At 31.9% G+C, this 23,158-nt stretch overlaps 1 protein-coding gene across 1 annotated transcript in view; it reads left to right on the top strand.

The window, feature by feature from the left end:
- Window positions 1-23,158, top strand: part of LOC113394785 (uncharacterized) — a 422,241-nt gene that overhangs the window by 139,515 nt on the left and 259,568 nt on the right. The window contains exon 3 of the mRNA XM_064217438.1: window positions 7,167-7,212. Within this exon, the coding sequence (XP_064073508.1) occupies window positions 7,167-7,212 (46 nt within the window). The remainder of the gene's footprint in view (window positions 1-7,166; window positions 7,213-23,158) is intronic.

Here is a 23,158-nt window from a genome sequence, read left to right as displayed (position 1 = left end):
TCTGTCTGACAAAAGACGGATAGATTGAGCCTCTTGTAATTTGGTTGTCAATAAAACTATGTCTGGCTTTATCCGGACGCCTGGCAAGGTAACTTATAAAATAAATCTAAATAAAAATACATATTATTGCAAGATTTGGCATTAGACTCTTTTTATTTCTATGAATATTTCTATGTAATATTCAACAACTGTCAACAGCTGTCAAGTTGACAGTTGTGAAAGAATAAAAAAAATCAGTATTAAAAAGATGTCTTGTTATTATATGCATATAGAGTTGTATAGTGTATTAAAAATGATGACTTTATTTTTTTTTCATATAGATTAATAGATAGATCTGTTAATTTATTTATTCAAAAAATATAAAAATATACCTACTTTTGTTCGGAGACTGTTCCGGGTGAACATAATTTATGCTAAGCAATTAGTATAATATAATGTATATATTTTTAGATTACAAGAATATCATAATTAGGAATAAGATCGTGTATATTATGTTACGAAAGATCAGTGTCAATGACCTTTATTTCATTGTACAATAACATTCGGGGAGAGCGTTCGTCCCGCAGATGTCACCAACACGGACACGCTTCACGTTGTAAAAGTTACGCGTTTTTGCACAATTTTTAGAATGCAAGATGAAATATAAATATTGTTCTATATTCAAAATAGTATTCCTATGACGTTTCGATGTTTTAATAATTGACATGCTTTGTAAAAACACAACGTGTTGTTTATTTATAGGTTGTTCAAAATATTTGAAGTTCTGTATCGAATATAATACTTTATGTAAATTTGTGAGTAAGCCTTTTTATTTCACAGTACAAGTTTGTATATTGTATAACATTGATGAGTAGTATTATAAAATTATGCATCAATTTACTTCAAAAATTGTGTACGACACAAAATACTACACGTTTAATACAGTTTTGTAAAATGGCGATTCAATAAATATACTTTATAGAAAAACATTTTTTGAGTGAATAAAGTATATTTTGATTTTGACCAGTTCCCACCAGGGCTTCACACGCGTGTGGGGGGGAGAGGTGTTATGCACATCTTAGGTATGTACTGGGTTAGGTATGTACTGTATTAGGTATAGCTTTTCTGTACCCATGATCATATGTATTGAAAATTTTATAATGATCGGTTAAGTAAACAAACAATATTATTTTTTTTACATTTTTAAGGTCACACGATAACCAATCCGGGTTGATTTTATGTTTGATCTGAAAAAACTAAAATAAATTTGGTCTCAGGATATCAAATGAAAAATAAAAGTGTACGTTTAACTTTTACTACTTTTTATTAAAGTTACGTCTTACAGTGATTTTTGAAACTATATAGTAAAATATTTTGGTTATTATCAAAGGTATTTCCTTCTTGTTAGGGGGTAAGTGTATCAATTGGTGCAATGTAACCATATAGGGTCATAGACATTCGTAAAGGCTAAGTTAAAGTTTTCTACTGTGAACTGTTAAAAAATCTTTTAATTCGTTTTCATCGTGACACGTTTACCTAATTCCTTGTGTCTATAATTTATTATCGTATTGAGAAGTTAGACTAGCAAGTCGACCACTTGATGGTAATGGTCATAGAAATTGGCATTGTAAAAAATATTAACCATCTCTTACATCGTCTATACGCCACCAACCATAGAATCTAATATGTTACACTGGTTCAATGACCCTTGCTGTTTAGTTGTATTGCGGTATTGAGTGGTACCTACCCAAGACAGGCTTACGCATTACCAATAAGTATTTGTATAAAGTGTTTTTGGATTACGTCTATAATTTTGTCGCATAGTTTAAACATATTATCTGTATATGTATACAAATATATTTATAGGTTTATATAGCTGCGCTGGCAATCATGTGGTTGAATATAACTTATACCCGTAATTACAATAGCTCACGGGTGAGTTCATACCGTGACACGTCCGTACAGAATATTGTTCTTTAGCGGTACTATTTGTTAATTTTAATTAATATTGTAAATTTTTATTGTGTTAATTGTATCGTCCTTAATAGAAGAAATAACTAATAATATTCATTTAAATCATATATATATTTTTTATAATATTGTTGGGAACATAAGGTTTATTTAAAATCAATTATGAGTTACTAAATTGTTCTATCCTAATTAAGCGTGTAATTATACCGAGAGGATAGGATTGAGTGTTCATTTGTTTTATGTTTTGATAAGCTACTGGGCTAAGTTTCCTAATTTCCAATGTATCATACAATATGCAATTCTTATATTTCAAATGTCGCTATTGCAACGACACATAAATGGCATTTTAAATTAAATTCCGCGCAATCATCCCAACAGTGCTTCACTTCCGTCACTCATAAAAAGGAAAATGAAAAAACGGAAATCGTCAAAATTGTATCATTTTATTTTTATTATTCAAGGATTTTTTTATCTAACCAGATTGAAGAATTAATGAAGCAAAAATCTTTACCGTTTCGTAAATGACGTAGAAGTTGATTCTCGGTACCCTTATTACGTTGTAATAAAGTTCAAATTGCATGTTTTTATCATCGCTCGTAATTCAGCTCCGCACAGCGAGGGGTAGAGTAGCAGATTTATGACGTCAGACCAATTTGTAAGCGTCATTACTATTTTAGTTTTATAATGTAAATGTGTGGAAAGGATTGAAGATATTTAAATTTAGAAAAACATTTCTCTTCACTGACTATAATTGATAACAAAAACTACCGAATCTAGAAAGTGGAGGATTTGGAATATAGATTTATTTTATACGTTCCTTTAAGCGCGACATCAGAGTCGCCGAGGCTGTGCTCTCTCTGATCGAGCACGGAGCAGGGCCCGCTGGATTGTAGTAATTAGGATTAAAAAAAATAAATAATAATAATAAAAAAAAAAAAAAAATCACCATATACAGTATTATTATATATTATCATATATTATTTATTATGGACTATTTATATACTATGTTAAATTGAAAAAAAAACAAAAAAAAAAAAATGTCAGTGTGGGCCACGTCTTCCAAGAAGACGACAAGGTCGAAGTCCAGCGAAGATCTGCTGATGTTCAGTAAAAATATAAAATAACGCCACAATTTATAAAAATAAAATGTAAAAAAAGGCACGGGCAACTGTGAGCCCGTGGATGTTGTAAAGTAAATAAAATAAAAAAAAAAAACGTTCCTCTAAGAGATGATTTTTGAAAATTTCACATGTAATGAGAGGGATAATTTTATGTAGTCGGAACGGGCAGGTAGTATATTAATATTGGCTACATCGTTGGTATAATAGTAATAGTCTTATGTAGTCTCATAGGGTGATGTTTCGATTCAGTAACAAAATAATATATTTAGTAATTAATATTAGCGCACGATTGAAGCAGGTACTTCTCAAGTATTTGTTTTAAAAACAGTACATAACTATATAATAATATATTAATATGTCAAACTTATTCCTTTTTTACTTAAAGTAATGTGAAATGATCAAAGTATGTAATCTACTAGATTATTTTAAAGCGTATTAAAAAACAACAGCCCAATGTTATAAAGTATATATATAGCTCTGTTGCGATAGTTTTACATGAGGGCTTTTAGGCCCCTAGCACATGGTGTATTTTACGCGCTTCAAACGAGATTTGAATTCAACCTCAGCACATGGAGCGATCGGAAAACGTGCGGTTACTGCGCGTATACGCGCAGAGACATCGATACAGACGCGCTGTAGTCGATCGTAGCTTCCACGTTTTGGTCATAAACTCATCGTCAGTTGTACAATGGCTTCGATTCAAACAACACTGCATACGAGTCTAGAACGCGCTTCACATTGTATCACGTTTGATTCGCGTTCGAATCTTGAAAAACGCAAAAATAAGCATCTACGGCGCAGACGACGCGCGTTTCAGGAACGCGCGTTTAACATATGCGCTAGGTGCCTTATGTTTTGATAACAAATGAAAGAGATTCCTCTGATAAGGAATGACTAAAATCGTTTCGACGAACAATTAACGAGTCTAAAGCCTCTATATTGAATTGATAATGAATTCAACTAAGTTTTTCATCCATTAATAACATTGTTAGTTCCTATTGAAACGATAACAAATGCTATTTTTATACGCTTGGGAATCCTGTTAGTTATTATTTTCATTATTGTGACAGTATTTACTTCCTAACTCATTTAAGATAAATATAATTTTAGCTTTTTTTATTGTGTGTTATATTATTTTAAAGGAATATTATATTACTTAATCATGCTATATTTTCATACTTAAAGTGTCAGTTAAATAATTTTGTTTTTTTTTTTAAAAACCTTTAAATATGTTGAAATAACTTTTTTTGGTGAGTTAAGAGTTAATTGCACCCTGCTCCTATGCCATTGGTAGATTAATTTATAATGTTTAATCTATTTCCTTTGTCAACGATAAATAAAAAAATAACGAGCAAACAATGATTTTAGGCTGTGAAACTATTAATAAAAGCCATCGATACCTTGACGCTACGCAGAGCGTCATCTATTCGCTTCATATCATGTTTTTTTAGCTACGCTCCATCATTGTTCACAAGAACCGTGATCACTAACACGTTTGTTAACGATAACGATATTCATACGGATTTTTAGGCCACTCATGATATAACATTAAAAAATAAAAATAAAACTCACTATTGCTTAAAACGTTCCCTAAACACAATTCATACGCTAAGTCGTAACTATATAAAGATACATAGTTCTTGGTGGTAGGACTTTGTGCAAGTACCACCTGCTCAATGTACCGATCATCAAATTTTCTACCGATGAACAGAAATATTTATGTTTTTTTTTTTTGTAGAGTGAGTGACGTAGTGCTATGCAAGTTTGGTCTTATCATATAAATAAAAACGAATACCATCAACATCATCCTCCTGCCCTTATTCCAATTTACTTGAGGTCGGCGCAGCATGTCTTCTTCTTGCCTATCTGACGTCATATCACAAGTAACATCTTTCCAGCCATATCATCTTTCACACAATCCATCCATCTTTTCATTGGTCGTCCCCTTCCTCTATATCCATCCACGTTCATGCTCAAGACCTTCCTCACAATATGTTCCTCATTCCTCAGCATAACATGCCCATACCATGATAGCCGCCGTCCATATAATTTCTCGGCTATCGGTGCCACTTTCAAACTTCCTCTTATGAACTCCTTATATGTTGAACAATATATTCTATTTGATGAAATTACATTTTTAAATTTATACCTTATTTAGTTTCCTGGAATTAGGATCCTCTCATCACATATACTTATTTTGTTATACTTAATATTGTTCTGTGAGCCGAGATGGCCCAGTGGTTAGAACGCGTGCATCTTAACCGATGATTTCGGGTTCAAACCCAGGCAGGCACCACTGAATTTACATGTGCTTAATTTGTTTATAATTCATCTCGTGCTCGGCGGTGAAGGAAAACATCGTGAGGAAACCTGCATGTGTCTCATTTCAACGAAATTCTGCCACATGTGTATTCCACCAACCCGCATTGGAGCAGCGTGGTGGAATATGCTCCATACCTTCTCCTCAACGGGAGAGGAGGCCTTAGCCCAGCAGTGGGAAATTTACAGGCTGATTATGTAATATTGTTCTGTTCCGGTATTAAGGGTGAGCTGGATGATGTAAGGAATGGCTAATATTTCTTATAGCTGCGATGTCTATGGACGGCGGTGTCCGCATCATATCTGATAGCCCATGCATACCCATATCATCAAAAAAAAAATTAAACAAATGATGTAAAATTCGATTTTATTCGCATTGTATCGCATAGCGTATCGATGCGTTTCTAGCGCTACCTTTACACATATACTCTAAACCAATTCATACAACGTTCCTCCCATCTCTGAAGGCTTAATCTTACTGAAACAAACAAAACCGTGAAGACGCTCGTCTCAATTAAAACTGGGAAATAAATAAGATCGTAGTTTAACGTTCTTACAAGTTAAACAAGTTACACGTACAAGTTTAAAATGTTTCTCGTTAAACAACTTGTAAACATGTTCTTAGTGTTTAATTATATTGCTCGTTTCGGAGTGAGAAAGTGTGTTTCAGTTGCATAACTAATTGAAAAGCAGTGTTATTTTTAATATTATTCCGTCTCCACTTAGAACTTCGTGCAATTAAATTTTATAATATATTAGTTTCCGCCCGCGGCTTTACCCTTGAGTGAGAGGCTTAAGTGAGAGGCTAGGTAATCTATATACATATTTTTCTGTAAGGTTCCGTGTGGATAGTCGAGTACTTATGGGCATTTTTACCGAAACATGTAGGTTTCACGATTATTTATTTTACTGGGAAGCACGAGATGAATTGTTGACAAAAATTAAGGGCTCCAGTGGTGCTTACCTGGCATTTGAAACCTGTACCTAAATCTGAAATCAATGTTTGAGATTCATGATGAATGTGTGAACACTAAGAAAATAAAAAATGCGAAATAGAATTTATTTATTTATTTGTAACGATTTCGCGGCTAACTACTTTATTAATCATGATTAAATTTTACATACCCCCTTACCCCCTGACTGCCCGCCCCTCTCAAACTGAAGCGATCCGTGGCATAAAATAGAAGTTTATATTTTAAAGGTCCTATGTCTATAGGTGACGGCTACTACTTTCACCTGGTAACCCAAATGGGTTAATGGTGGTATGAGCAAATGCTCATACCATATAAAAAACATATATAACTTCGTTCTAGATATATATATTATTTGTTTTAAAACGAATTTAATTGGTAACGTTGGGTAAGTTATTTAAATTTATATCCAACTCTGTTATTTCATTTCCAACGCTGTAATTAATCAATTTTATTGGATGAACCGGTATAATTAAAAGGCTTAAGTTTTAATAGTGAAATACAATTGTTAAGTTTTAATAGCTCAGTGCCAGAAACGTCGTCCGTTGATTTATATTATTCTAATTCGAAGTTCTGCATTTTGATTAAATTCCAAATTAACTTCGAGGTTTTTTTTGTTTATGTTTTGCAATTTATGTAATTCATCATGAAAAAAAATATTAATTCCCTATGTTTTTGTGTATCTGGAATATAAAAGTATTCTAAGAAACAGTGAGAGACCCACGAAAAACAATTCTAAAGTTAAGTTACCTTAAAGTTTAAAAAAAAAAGTATTACTAAACTAATATCCTGTATTTTGTTTCAGTGGAAATCTCGCTGGGGCGTCGTCACCAAGTTATCACCCGCTGCAGGTAAGAGTTTTTCATGTAATATTATGTCGTAAAATAGTAATAAAATGAAATGAAATTAGGAATTTACGCCAACGAAAATATAAATGTGATTATTATACAGAATAATATAATATGTAAATGTTGTAAAGGGGTCGATTAGTTAAAATTACGTTTTCTTCTTTCAAATTACAAATCAATTGCGGTTGCGATAGTAAAGAGCGTTACCTAAATCCACCCGTTAAAAGACTTTTATAAGTAAGGCAGTTAGCCTATAATAATAAAGAAAAAATCATTATAATAGAACAGTTATTCCTCTCATTGACAAAACTCTATGATATGCATATGTAGCTGTATCAAACACATAAAACTAACAAACTATTATTGTTAAATCAATGAATGTTAATTTTGTCTTATGTAATTAATGTTTATTTCTTTTTATGTTTTAATTAATAATATTAATTGATTTTTGTTTTTGTAATTATATATTTTTTTTAATTTTTAAATAACTGTAGTAGTATTATTACCTCCTGCTTCTAATTTGTGATAGATATCAGTGGAAACTTGATCGTTTTATGTATTATTTTTTCATATTACTGTTCTATTGTACTGTTTGTTTCCCGAAAATAAATAAATAAAATAAAAATAAAATTATAGCACAAAAAATTGAAAAATATACAGTACGTAAAGCCGAAATAAGTCGACTTTGACGTCTGCGGAGGGAAACATGTACAGCGTAATGAAGCCAAATTAACTAAATTACAATATAATCAAACGATTGTTCAAAACTTGTATGTAACACAAAAAGCCACGAAAATCACACACAAAGCCGATTATTCAACCATTCATTCCTCGTAATATTAATTGTACACGTAATAAATTGTATTTTTCCTGATAAAGTCTACACAAAGTTGTTAATAGGGGCCGCATTAAGCGACTACGTTAAGCGTTCCGTGTTGAATCGACGAGATTGAGGGTAGATATGGATTTCTCGGGAGAGATTTGAGTCATGAGCGGAGCGGTAAAATAATATTACAGTTCAAGGATTTTTATTCACGCAGAAAAAAAAATTGTTGTAATTATTTATTGAGTATCGTAATTATCGTTCCCCTCGCCATCATTTGTAAGTATTTATTTGGCGTCAACGCAATATGAAAGATGACTATGTTTGATTTTTTTTAAAGTAAAACTGTTAGTACTAATTATAATACTAGTAGTTTTTTAATCTTTCTCTGCATGAAACTAAATTTATTATAATAATTGCTAAGCATTTTTGTCCATACAATACCGAAAGCCTATAAATTAAATTATGTACTTTAAGAATTAACATAAGTTAATGCAAATCAAAATGACAGATGTCAGTAAACTGTAATTTGCCGGAATGACAAAGCCAGCAAGCTATAAGATAATGCTAGAAAATTAACTTAAAATGTAAACGCTCTACATGTCACCGTAATTGTAATATACAGTAGCTCTACATTAATATTAAATCGAATTTTGTCTGTAATCAAAAAGTTTTATTATTTTACTTTAACTTTAGAAAAATAAATCGCTCCCGCTCATAGTAAAATACGACCCGAAAAATATAGTTCCTTTCAACTTCCCTCAACTGTTTCGATCCTTCCGTAAAATACTTTCCCTCGGGTGTAAATTCTTTTGGATACTGAAAAGGCTTGATATTTTTTCTTGATAATCGCCTACAAAGGTATACGGTCTGTTAATGGAACTTCGTGAACGCAGAAAGGAGTTATAAAAACTATTAACATCTTTGACAAAAGATTCCTGGCTTTCTACAGCTGTCGAGAGCTCTTTCGTGGGTTAAACAACCTCTTGACCTTTTCTGTCTATAAATAAATAAATTAACGCCTTAAATTTATACACTAATTATACCTTCAACATATTTTATTTGTGTTTATAATTCATCTCGTGATCTGTGTTGATAATTAGGTCATATGTACATATATCTACTTACTTGCATTGGAGCATCGTCGTGGAATAAGGTCAATGCCCTTTCCTTTAGCTTCAGCCCAGATGTGCACATCTGTGCACACAGTCACAATTTTACTATGTTATCATTTTTATATATGAGCATGTATATATATTTATTATGAATAATTATGTTCTTATTGATGATCATAGTTTATCTATTACTGTATAGAAAATCCATTCTTATTGAACTGTAGTTTCACGTGTAACCAAAATAAAATTTTTGTAAATTGGCAATTATTGGCAATTTGCTCCTTTCATTATTAGCGATTAAAGGTATTTATAAAATAAATGCATTTTCAACAAAATGTTTTTTTAATAACTTCAAGCAGCCCAAGTCACACAGTTTTAAACTAAAAATCTTAAATTATTCTTGAAACCGTATTTTTTTGTCAAAATATGGTCTAGATTTAAGCCGATTAGAATCAAGACCTATGTAAGGTTTAAAACCTTTAAGTACTAAACAGTTATCTCAATAATTTATGGTCTCGGAAAAGTTTAATTCGTTTTGGAAAACATTAGGACACTCAATTTATAGCAGTTCCGAAACGAAGTTACTTCTTTAGTACTTTTGGAATTATGATTTAAAGTTACACGAATTATTCGATCGAGTCTTACATTTTTGTTATTTTTAGCTGCACTTTGATTTGAAATTATTCATAATTTTAGGTTAAAATTTAATTTACTCGTAGCAACTTTTTAAACTTGATAATATCATAGATTTGTCAGTATTTGCAAATAGTCTGGTTTGATGGATGTTATGGTATGGTTCAAACATGTTAGAGCTTTATATCGCTTTGTCGGTGGAATAATCATGAAAATTATGAATTTCTGTATTCAAGTGTAAATAGAGAATTAATCAATGTAGATAAATTGACTTGCACGTGAATAAATTTAATAAGACTTTGTTTTCTATTGGCCCATTGAAAGTGTCTTATATCTTTGGTTATCCAGAGGTTTGTTCTTTCACTGCTAGTGCTTATGAACAAAGGCAAGTTACCATCACGTTAAAAAATTACTAACTGCCTACCTTAAGTCAATTAAAATAAAATTAACGATGAATAGTAATCTAAATAAATAAATTAATTGAGTGATTGATTCGTGAAGACACATAAAATGTTTTTTTTTAAATGGCGATGTTTGATTATCTCGGTTCATTTCTCAAGATAAGCGATAATTAAAAAATAAACAGATTATTACCAAGTACGTTTCCATACTGTGTATAAAATTGTTGATGCTTTTAATTTCATTAAATTTTGCTAGAGAATGCAATTTGTTTCTTGTTAGTTACGCTCCAGGAAGCTCGCGACATTGCTTCGGTAATAAATTGGGGATGGAAAAAAATCTATCCATTAATTTGATTTAAACCTGACTTAGTTATATCAAATCCTACTTTTCTTATATTCTGTTTTGTTTTTATTTTAAACATTGCCAACAAAACGTTTCATCTCTACGTTACTTCTTACGTTGAGCATTTCGTGCAATTTTTTTTAAATTGAATTTATCTTTTAAATCCTAACCACTTTTATTGGCGCTTCTGTGGGTTGGTATGTTTTTGCACAAAATGGTGGCAGTTATAAAAAATATTATAAAAATATGGCAATATAATATTATGAAATACTAGAACAGAATAATAATAATCATATAAAACATATAACAAAAGCAAACAATATACATACATATAGTATATAAATTATGTAATTTTATGTTTTAGCTCAATACTTGTCCCTCGCTTTCTTGGCTTCCCTCGTAGTTTGAGTTATATAAGTAATAGTTTAGACCCCTCGGTCTTAAGGAATTCAAATTACAGATTTTATGGCGTTGAAATCTGCTTTATGTCTGTCGCCTTGCGTGGGGTCGGAATAAATTATAACGAGAAGCACTTTTTATTCTGATTTTCACTACGACTCATAAGTAGTCAGTTGACAACTCATGGATAAAGAAATTGACTGCTTACAGTGTTAAATGCTCGGTCATGACAATTTTTTCTACAGGTTTAACCATAGGACCAGCCAGAGCCCAAATATTTGGTACCACAGCTTTGTGCAGGCTGGTCTGTCATCCACTCAATGTAAGCACTCCTAGTTTAGGTATACAGAGCTTCTTTGATGTATCTATCATGCTGTATACCAGTAAAACATTATTATTATTACTCATTATTAATTCTACCCCCACACAGCAATGCAATATTTAAAAATATTGTTTATACGTGGTGGTGATAACTTATCATTTGCCATATATGAGATTCATGGAACGGTGTCAAAATTCAAGCATCATATAACAATATCAGCACAGAATTAAGACCGCTCATGAGAACGATGGAAAAATTTGAAGTAACCCGAATAGGATTGGCTCCCCTCAATAAGTTGATTCCCTTGGCAATGGGAATTATTTTCATGCCTATCTTGTTTTTCCAATTTTAGGGTAATTTACTTTGGAAGAGAATTTTAGAGATTTTTTTTTTAGTGCTGACTTTATTCCTTTCTCGGATTTGACCAATTCGTTTTGAGGTTTGAAAATTGCTGATAGATGGATTTTATTTCATGTTAAAATATACTTTGAGGTTAATGGAGCGTTTTTTTGCGCTGTTACATTTTATTTTATTATTTGAAATCGTTTTGTCTTTGATTGAAAATGAAGGCAGCCTATATAATATTTATAATTTTATATTGTACATAGGTATGTATATACTTAACAATTTGACAGCTGCCTTATGTGGAGATTTATTTTGATACGAAAATATAATATATGAGTCTCAGACTACTATGCTAATAATAAAATAAAAACATTATTATTGCAAGACCTCTATGACTATCTTTGTAAGCTCTATACATTAACGCGACATCAGGGTCGCCGAGGCTGTGCTCTCTCTGATCGAGCACGGAGCAGGGCCCGCTGGATTGCAGTAATTAGGATTAAAAAAAAATTTTTAAAAAAATCACCATATACAGTATTTTTATATATTATATATGATCATATATTATCATATATTCATTATTATGGACTATTTATATATTACTGATGTTCAGTAAAAATATAAAATAACGCCACAATTTATAAAAATAAAATGTAAAAAAAGGCACGGGCAACTGTGAGCCCGTGGATGTTGTAAAGTAACAAAAATAAAAATCTTTGTAAGCAATCATTCATTATGACTGCGTACTTGCGAGACATTACATTACAAACATAACATAATTTTTATATATATAACTAGCGACCCGCCCCGGCTTCGCACGGATGTAATGCTGATACTAAATATATATAATATATAATACAAACCACTACGTCTCTGCGTTTTAAATCTGTAATATTTTTGAAAATATTCATTTAAATTACATGCTTTAAAGCAATATGATTTCTATTAAATGTACAATATATTTAAGGTACCTAAATGGATAAGGATTAGTGCTGTATTGCTTAAAATCGCTTCGAAAATAATCCATTATTTCTCGTAAAAAGTAAAGGATAAAAAATCGTCGTGGGCTATCCCTAAGAGACATATACCATTGCGGATTTTTTTTAAGACATTTTTTAAGGTGTACAATAGAATACTGTAACAGTACATTATTTTGATCTATCTCGTAGGGTTCAACTAACGTTCGAAATGTAATCGAAAAAAATGTGTTTATTTACGACATCACTTCAGAAACCTCTGAGATTATCAGTGCGTCTCTACTATATTGTGCATGTATTATACATATAAGCCTTCCTTTTGAATCGATCTATTTATTAAATAGATTGAATAAAAACCGCATCAAAATTCGTTGTGTAATTTTAAAGATCTAAGCATACATAGGGACAGACAGCGGTACGCGACTTTGTAAACGAATCCTAGAGAAGTATATTTGTACAAGGTTTTAAAGCCTGATAAATAAATAATAACTCTAACTTTGTAAGTTTAGGTACTTATCAAGTATCTGTTCACATGCTATTGTGCCACCATAATTCTTGGTATTACTATGGAGGAGAAATCGAGCGTCGTAGTTGGCTGATTGTTTGAAATGATAAAATGGTTTATGTTGCGTATATCAACGTGGATGAGCAAAAGGTAGACTAAAGTCCTGGTTCCTACACAAGAACACTCTTGAGATGTCAAGTGAAGTTTGCATTTAAAATAAAATTTCTAAAAAGGGGAGAATGCGTGAACACTGACATAGAAAACAGAAAACACATACTCCGTTTATTAATCAACTTCCAATTCTGCTGTTCATCCTGTTGTATGGAATCAACGTTCATCTTTCTATGAATAAACTGTTTTTTAAGATTTTTGGATACGAACATAGTCTCTAACTGCAAAACGGCAATAATGTACAAGCGCCTGTGCGTAATAAAATTTGCATGAAATAAAAGCCGAGGGTTGAGAAGACGGGGAGATGCAAACATTTAAACAAAACAGATGTCGTGGTCTTTGAAATTTATAAGTTGTTAGAGAGGAAAAATTTGTTTCAAAATTTTATAGATTTATATAAAATTGATGTACTTTTGAAATAGGAAGACATACTGAATTATTATAATATAATAATTTTATATATTTTGGTGTATGTAAATTAAAATAAATATATAAAAAATAGTTCCGACTTAATTTACTTATATAGATAGAGATTTGTTTATGATGATAATGTTTTAGAACCTTATAAACAGGGTATCTAATTGGGACACATAATTAAGAACTCAGAGCCAAAATTATAAGCTAAGCTAAATCTCATCCCGTTTCAGAGAAGACACCGGTTGGGTGGATAGTGTGGCGTAAGTTATAGTGTAATAAGACCCACAAACTACAGTTATCTAGATTTGTGTTACTTGCTAACATAAATTTTACCCCTGGCTTTACTTTCATTGTGTCACTAGACTAGACTGCTACGGAAATATTGGCATATCCGTTGAATTTTCCAGACTAGCGCTATTAAAGCGCTTTGAAATAAAAATATGTTTACCGCTTAAAGTTAGGAACGAAATTTTTAAACACCATACTATTTTTTTTAAGAATAATAAATGTTAAAGGCGCTGCTTAGCTGAGCCCAGTTACTGATATTAATACTATATATATTCTAAAACTAAATAATTGTTTAATTGACAAGTATATAGGAATAAATAAATAAATAAATATTGGACAACATCACATACATTACTCTGATCCCAATGTAAGTAGCTAAAGCACTTGTGTTATGGAAATCAGAAGTAACGACGGTACCACAACACCCAGACCCAAGACAACATAGAAAACTAATGAACTTTTGCTACATCGACTCGGCCGAGAATCGAAACCGGGAACTCGGAGTGGCGTACCCATGAAAACCGGTTTACACACTACTCGACCACGGAGGTCGTAAAAAGGAACACTAGTTTCTTTCAGCTTCATAAACTAACCCAAATAACCGCCAGATACGTAAGTAGCAATGATAGCCTTGGAATCATCTCTTGAAGAAAATCCTACTCGAGGAAGAGAAAGGTTCTTAAATATAGTAACCGGTCATTATTTAACTGTAATTAAATATTTACCAGTGTGACATTATATGGCTCGCGCAGTCTCACTCAGATCACCTCTGATATAATAAGAGGTAATTGATTTGACAACGGTTAGTACTGAATGTATCCAGTAATTAGTAAGAATGAAAATCTGTATATTTCAATAGTATAAAAAAATATTCAAAATTAAACAATCAATTACAATTGATGAAACATTTAAAAAAAGGTACTTAAACAGCTGATACAGATAGGAAATGAAATCAACACCTTTAAATCTGTCTGTCTGTCGCATAGTAAATGGCCTATAAGATGTTCGTCATTTATTTCAGTATATGCTCAAAGTGCATGTCATTTGCACCCTTATTAAATCGACATGGCATACACGTAAATGTTACGCGAAATGTCGACCACATACAATGTTTGCGGTGAACATATACACATAGCTCTCAACATGAATCTATGAGGTAAATATGCTAGTATTTTAACCCCTATTGGTTAATATATGCTATGAAGATTTTCAGAAGGAATGCCACATTTATAATGAGATTTAGACAATAGCTTAAATGTTTCATTCCACGCGGAGAATCTCACATAATAACTAGATATTTGCACAGGACATGTAGTGCACAAGTGTGTGCAAATAAAGTTGTATTCTCAATTCCCTCTCTCTCGTACTATGATAGATGGTTTTTAACTCCGTTAACTTCTCAAATTCTCAATACCAAAATGTTGGTAAGAATTATTCTTCGACAGAAAACTCTACTTCCTTTTTAACCTTTTCAGCCAGAAATTTGAGTTTTCAGCTGTTAAACTAAGGAAGCAATTAAAATACATTTTTATAAATAGAATATTCTAATATGTATTTTAATCTGGGACTTGATGGGTGATTATTAAACAACTTTACAAAATAGAATCATTTAAATTGGGTTGAAAATTTATTGTTAATTGTTTAATATATTTAAAAAATGTATTCACAGCGGCTGGTTTCGTAAGCATAACGTAAATGCTAAAGATATACATAATACGATATGTATGTACTTAGAATCACATTCCACGAGATCAAGACGAGGTAGCATATAAACATAATGAAACACACAGCACATTGATATCAACTATGTTGTATTGAATTGTCGAACTGTAAAAATTGTAAAATCTTTTTCCAGGATTGATAATACTCCTGTCTCTTTCTAACAATGGTGTTAAACATGATAAGTCTTTTTTAGTCTCATGACCTAACTAGATATTGCGTACAATTGAATTTGCGATATCTATATAAATATGGATGTTTGTATCTATTCTCTCTGTTTTAAATGAATTGACTTCGATATAGTTTGACCGATTATCGTGGAAGTTGGCACGTGCCATTGCATTTTATAATGGATCTAATGGATTCATAAAATATCTACATTATTTTAACTCGCCGCTAGAAGTTGCTGCACTACGTCAAGAGCATATACATAAACACACACACACGAACACACTCACGCAACCTCAGACACTCATAAATGCAGCAATTTTTTTTGTACACATAACTTGTTTCATTATGTAGTCGAAAAGAAAATATTTCGCACGTGCATCTTTAAAACGAACTAGATGCGAACGTAAATAGATAAAAAAAATTGTTTGTATTTTAGATCTCCAAAACATCTACTGAAATAACACTGTTAATATGTTTTTTAAAATATCTATTTATTCTTCAAATATTTTCATATTTTAACGCCATTTTTCTAACAGGTCTATGCCCACCTTTACTTCGTATTATGATAAAACTCCAGTAGATTTATGTAATCCGCAAACCAAAGTCATAGCTCGCTCTAGACGCCTAGATAACATTAAGTTAAACCTATGCTTAGTAAGATTGAGGGGCTTTAGAAGAGAAGTTTAGATCGTGATCTATTTAACGTATAAAGTTTCATAACTTGTAATTTAACACATTGGAAAATCTCATTGTTGGTGTTTTTTTTAATAAAATTGGTAGGCTGCGGGCCAGTGGGCCACCTGATGGTAAGAAATAGTAACTATTTATTATATATTGTTATAATATATTATGTTCTGTTCCTTCTGCCTGTAGTTACTGGGTTACTCACCCTTCAAACCGGAACACGACAATACTCATGGTTATAGCAATTATTGCTTTTTGGCGATAAAATAGCGGATAAGTGTGTGTCCCCACGGGGCTGGGTTGAAATAGACCAGTCATTAGAAAATGAGCCTCTTAACGGATGATGGCGGGTTCAAGTCCAGGTATGCACTAATTATTATATAATAATTTTTCTCGGCGGTGAAGGAAAACATCGTGAGGAAACTTGCACGTGTCCAATTTCATTAAAATTCTGCCACATGTGTATTCACCTAACCCGCATTGGAGGAGCGTGGTGGAATTAGCTCCAAACCTTCTTCTAAGCTTCAAAGGGACAGAAGGCCTTAGCCCACCAGTGGGAAATTTACAGGCTGTTACTGTTACTGGGTATCTATCTTGAGAGCATGCACTAAGGCTCACTCTTTAGGAGTAGGCTACGGAACTTACACGCACTTGATGTAATTCTTCAACAGAGGTTATGTAACTAATTACGAATACCAACACAAATAAAGCAAAATAATAATAAATCGTAATTTCTCGAATTTGATCGCATGATCTTGAACTGAAATCCATGCTATCCACTGGGTTATACGGTTCAAAATTACATAGAGTTAAATATACGTCATATTTAACCGAAGAACAGACATTTTTTTTTAATCCAACCACATTTTTACACGTTATTACGTTCGGCGATATTCAGTACTCATACCCGAGTCAAGCTGGATATATGTGCGATCAAATATTAAAGGCAGGCAGGCTTTCATAAATATTTGAGTGGTGAGATCCCATGCCACAGTGCACATTACTTTATACTTTTCACGAAGATTACATAATCACTCGATCGTTTTATTACCGCTGTAGGTACATTATCGTTACCTTACACCACATAACATATTAACTTTATATTATAAAGGCAACTGCTTCAGTAGACTAGAGACTATATTATAATACTGTATATCCTGAATTCTCGTGTTTAAAATCTGAGTCACAGCATAAATGAGTTATTAATAATAATAAATAAATAAATATAAATATTGAACAACATCACATAAATTACTCTGATCCTAATGTAAGTAGCTAAAGCACTTGTGTTATGAAAAATCAGAAGTAACGACGGTACGACAAATACCCAGACTCAAGACAACATAGAAAACTAATGAACTTTTTCTACATCGACTCGGCCGGGAATCGAACCCGGGACCTCGTTGTGGCGTACCCATGAAAACCGGTGTACGCACTACTCGACCACGGAGGTCGTCAGTTATTAAATTTTTCGGTAACAGTTAAAGCAGATGTTGACAGTGCTTTAATACTCCTATGCCTTAAAAATCACGTAGATCATATGTTCCTATATCTATCACTTATTCCGGTCAATTCGAATTTACTTTTCATTTCATTAGATTGAAGTAAGGAGAGTGCACTTTTGTTTAAACACGGTGTGACACATGTGCTGTTACTGACTTCTTCGTGTTTCCTTTGTCACCGTGATTAGAATGACATCATATACAAATACTCTATTCCAATCATAAGAGGAAAAATAAACATCATTTGACAGCAAATTTACGCGATATCATTGGTCGAGAACTTGATCAATCTATGATATGAAAGCCTAACCACCAATTAATTTTGGTATCGTCTTTTATACATCCAAGTATAACGCTTTGTTTATTTATTACTAGTCATAGTACATTCAACGGAAAATAAGTAACGTTAGAGTTTACTTCAGTAAATTCTGATTAAAGACATATTAACACGTTTCATTTATTTTCTCGTAACGATCTTTTATAGTAACGCTGTTTGGTCTCGATAAGACATCAAGATATAATATATTGGTAAGCTGCTAAAATGCTATGGAATAAAGAGTTATCAGCTCTTAGTTTTCCTAAATATAGTAACTGATTTTGTGGAAACATCCCGCAGAAATCCAATAGTATCCTATACTAGTCGAGATACATTGCTCGTCAACAATAGGCACGATGACAGATTCTGAAAAACTACACTACCATGCTATTACGTTATTACTTTATACAAAATAAATCTTAATTCTGCAAAAAAATTAAGTTTATTAGGAAAAAATGATCTTTTAAAAATAAATTTTAAATTTTGTACAAAAACGCTAGAATACTAATGGCGTCGGTCTATGACGTCACGCTTTCGTAAACATTTGACAGTTCGCGTGTTAAATGTTTATTTGGATCCGTAATTTAATTTATTTCATACGAAAATTATGAATTCTAATGTGTATCGATGGTGTGCGGTTACTCAATGTAACAATACATCTATAAAAACTCCAAAGAAGTTATTTATTAATGTTCCTTTGAAGAAAAAAGTTAGAAATATGTGGCTAAATTTTGCACGACGAGACCCAACAGCTATATCTTCAAGTTCTGTACTTTACTTCTGCGAAGACCATTTCGACGTAAGTACTTCTCTTATTTACTGTATAATAATTAAGCAAACTTGAGATCATTAGAGAAAATTGTCAATAATATTGGCGATCACGTTTCAGGTTATGTTCCATTCCTTTATTACTACTGCAATACTCAGTCTATATCAGAACTTATCTAAAACTTTTATTCTTGTTTCAGTTACCAAACGATATGGAAAATTATATTCAGTATCTTGTGATGGGTTCAGTTTCGCAAATGCGCATGAAGTTAGGGTGTATGCCCATAAGATTTGAATGCCAATCGGACAGAAGAAAACGAACTTCTAATACTACACAGCAACCCTATGTTCTTGAGAAACAAAGAAAGATACTAATTGAAGAAAGTGAAAAAGATTTTGCAGAGAAAAGTACAACTACAAAACATTTAGAACCTGCAAGCATTTCATTAGAGAGTTCAGGTACTCACCAACACTATAATGTCAGCGAATAAGCTTCTGTTTTTTTGGGTTAAAGTGTATATTGATTGAGTTTGCCTATTACTTTTGTCAATAACAGAGAACATAAAACAATACTATTATAACAAAGATTGTACAGTCTCAAATATACAATACTTAAGAAAATGAATAACCCAAGGTCTTACTTAGGTCTTCCTAAAAGCTGTTGTTATTTATTAGATTGAATTGAAGAACAAACAAGAATCCCTAATAAACATTTACTGCTTTGTTTTAAAAAAAATAAGATTAAATAATCCATTTAGAGAGCTTGCTGATGATTTTGCCATGACCACTACATATGCAAGCAAACATGAAGCCTCACAATAGAAATAATATAAGTATGTACTTTAAGGAAGTTTGACAACTACACTGTGTTTTAATGCTTATTATTACACATAATACTTACATAGAAGTTTTAACATTTCGGAATTCAGCGGAGCAGAAGTCATTATTTGATGCAAAAAATCCGCCCAGCATCAACAAGTCGATTCTCGGCAAATTAGAGCTATTTGCCTTGATGAATCCTTGTTTCATTGCTAACGTTTCTTTGCTGTACTTTTTTTAAACTGAGATAATAGTATTTAACATCGCAATATCACATAAACGGTTACGTTAATATCGAAACGAGTAAACACAAGGTAAGTTCGAACGATATACAAATTGTCAAATCAAAACAATATTACAAAAGCGTGACGTCACGCGATTCCATACAATTAGTCCAATTCTGTAGTAAGTATAGTTTTGTCTGATATGCACGTGTGTTCTCGCATATTATATATTTCTGTGCGTGTGTTTGCTCATCTGTACTTGTCTATGTGCGTACTTGACAGCTATAAAATTGGGTAGTTGAGCAAAGTTGTGATTACTCCATCGCACGTGACATTGGCGAAATAATCTGTGCCCTCTTGGCACAAAAAAAAGCCAGATTAAAAAAAAAAGAAGTGATTATAAGTTTTAAATCCTAAATAAAAGTCGATGAACGCTATTGATCTTGGGTAAAAAAAGTTTGGTAGTAGCCTGGTGCGTCTATTTTTTTTCTAGTCATGTTGGATTACAGCTACATTTGACTATGACGTTGATAATGAACGCCATATTGCCAAATTCTTTTAGGAGGATTTTACCCAGATTATTTTAATAAATATTTGAAATTCGAAATTGAAAACTAAATATAATATTGACATTAAAAAAACTAATACCTAAGTGCAGCCAAAGAACGCAATCAAACAGCCGTATTATGCAGTTGAACAAACACAACTGTTTGATTAAGTAACCCACGGAGGACCGACGCTCGTGAATTTGTTATGAGACTACCTTATTGTAGTCCCGTTCTTCTATTTTCAGACACGGCTCTTTGTCTTTTTCTTAAATTACTTGTTTAAATTAGGGAGATTACCTAAGCTCTAAATGTACTTATTGTTAAAATTAAAAGAGTAATTTGAGTTAAATTCACTATAAAAGGAAAACTGATGACTTCTGGCACCTTTCCATATTGGTAACAAAAGTTTCTCTAATAAAACTGTTAGTTTAGAAGCCTATTCAGATTGGCTTTGTGCAAATCTCCCTGGCTAGCTCATTATTGCTAAATATGTGTATGTACCTTTCACCACAAACTCACCCTGGAGTTACGAGTTAACCAGTCGTTTTAACAGTTACTGTGAACAGATCATCTTAGTTTCCATAAATTTACGGCACAAAAATTGTATAATATTTGGGAATTGCTGAATATGACTACTTACTACTAGGTGTTTTGTATGACAAATTAAAAAAAAAACTAAACCTATAATTATTATGACGCTGTCCTCTTCAACTCAGCCGGTTAATATATTTTCCACATGCTCGCTATAAACTATAATCGGATACACTCCGACGTAGGCGTCAAATTGTGCACTTTAACGTAAAATGACGTTCGGCAAACATGTACAATGGTTGATTGAGTGGTCCTCGAAGCTGACGGCTCGTCAATTTATAATGCGGCTACCTTATTTGCTACGTAATTCACTCGACCCCACATGTTACCGAAGGAGAGACGTGAAATATATATTCACTTTGAAGCTAAATTCAATCTCTTTATTAGATATATAAAATAGAACGTATTGTTAGACTCCACATTCATAAAATACATTGGTAAAGAAGGCATATTATTTGATACAAGATTATATAGATGATAAAAAAGCGTGGAGTTAATGCTTGTTCACTTCCAGGCAGGAGACATAACATACATATATAATTGTATTTAACTAACATGACTGTATTTTTAGATGTTGGAAAAGAGTAACTACTGAGTTTCTTGCCGGTTCTTCTTGGTAGAATCTACATTCCGAACCGGCGGTAACTTTACATAATAGTGTTTGTTAAATGACGATTCAAAAGTACTTGTAAAAGCCTACTTGAATAAAGTATATTTTGATTTGATTTGATTTGATAAGTAGTTTTTATTTGTCGACAATAAATCTATCCATTTAGGCGCGATAAGTTTTAAATACGCTGCAAATAATGAATGATTCAGAAGATACGTAGGCATTTATGGGAACCTATAAAAAAAAAACATTCAATTTCTTTTTTTAAATATTTCTGTATACTATAGTATAGTGAAAAATAACATACAATTTCTATCATTAAACGAAACAAATAAATAAATTTAAGAACATTTTTGAACGATTAAGGAATTGTATCGTTCTGATTGTACTATCAATCTCAATATCCTATATTCCAAAGTTTTCTGGAATCGATCGCTGTTGGATACAACGACTTGACAAATATTAATTTTATTTTTTATGTAATAACTAATTTATAAATCATAAATATCTTATCTAAATATAAAATGTGATAAACAAAACCGCCAGTTTAATGTAATAAAGACATTACTAATACATAAAACAAATTGCCAATATCATATAAAAAATAAAATCGTGGTTCGATTCTTGCGAAACTAACGTATTTAAAATCTCAGCAGACAGTTCACAAGCGCTGGATTGAATTTAGCTGAAAAGAGCTTCTCGAATCGTCTAAATAGCACTCAGTAGTTTCCCTGCAACAGAATTCCAATTGCTTTGTATTGAACGCATACAAAATTCGTATCGGCGTCAATGAGTCGCCGCCTGAGTCAACACGGCTAAGATATCGTCATAGCTTAGACGAGATCGCAGATACGCCACGTAGTAAAACTATTCCAAGTAAACAGATGTTTGTTTTAGATGCGGGGCGTTTTTAAACTATACGACAAAGTTTTTTTGTTTTAGTTTCGTGGTTTTCTTTTTTATCGTCTTTGAGGCAATAAAAATTTTCCTTTTTTTTGTCTTTGTAATTTATATGAGTTGTAATTTTTGAAATTTAGGTAAACTTATAAATTTTCAGAAATTGTAAATATATATATTATAATAGTTTTATTTGTGCCATATCCAACACTAAAAATGTGCTGATTACTAAAATTAAAATGTAATTATTAAAAAAAATAGTTGTATCATATAACTAACATACATTAACAGGTTAATAAAAAATGTATAAAATATGACTTTAAATATTATATGACTATATAATATTCCGCTTAGAAACATG

Source organism: Vanessa tameamea, chromosome 17 (genome assembly GCF_037043105.1).
Source record: "Vanessa tameamea isolate UH-Manoa-2023 chromosome 17, ilVanTame1 primary haplotype, whole genome shotgun sequence".
Taxonomy (NCBI): domain Eukaryota; kingdom Metazoa; phylum Arthropoda; class Insecta; order Lepidoptera; family Nymphalidae; genus Vanessa; species Vanessa tameamea.
Note: the sequence above shows the minus strand (reverse complement) of the source record. Positions and strands in the feature narration are given on the sequence as shown.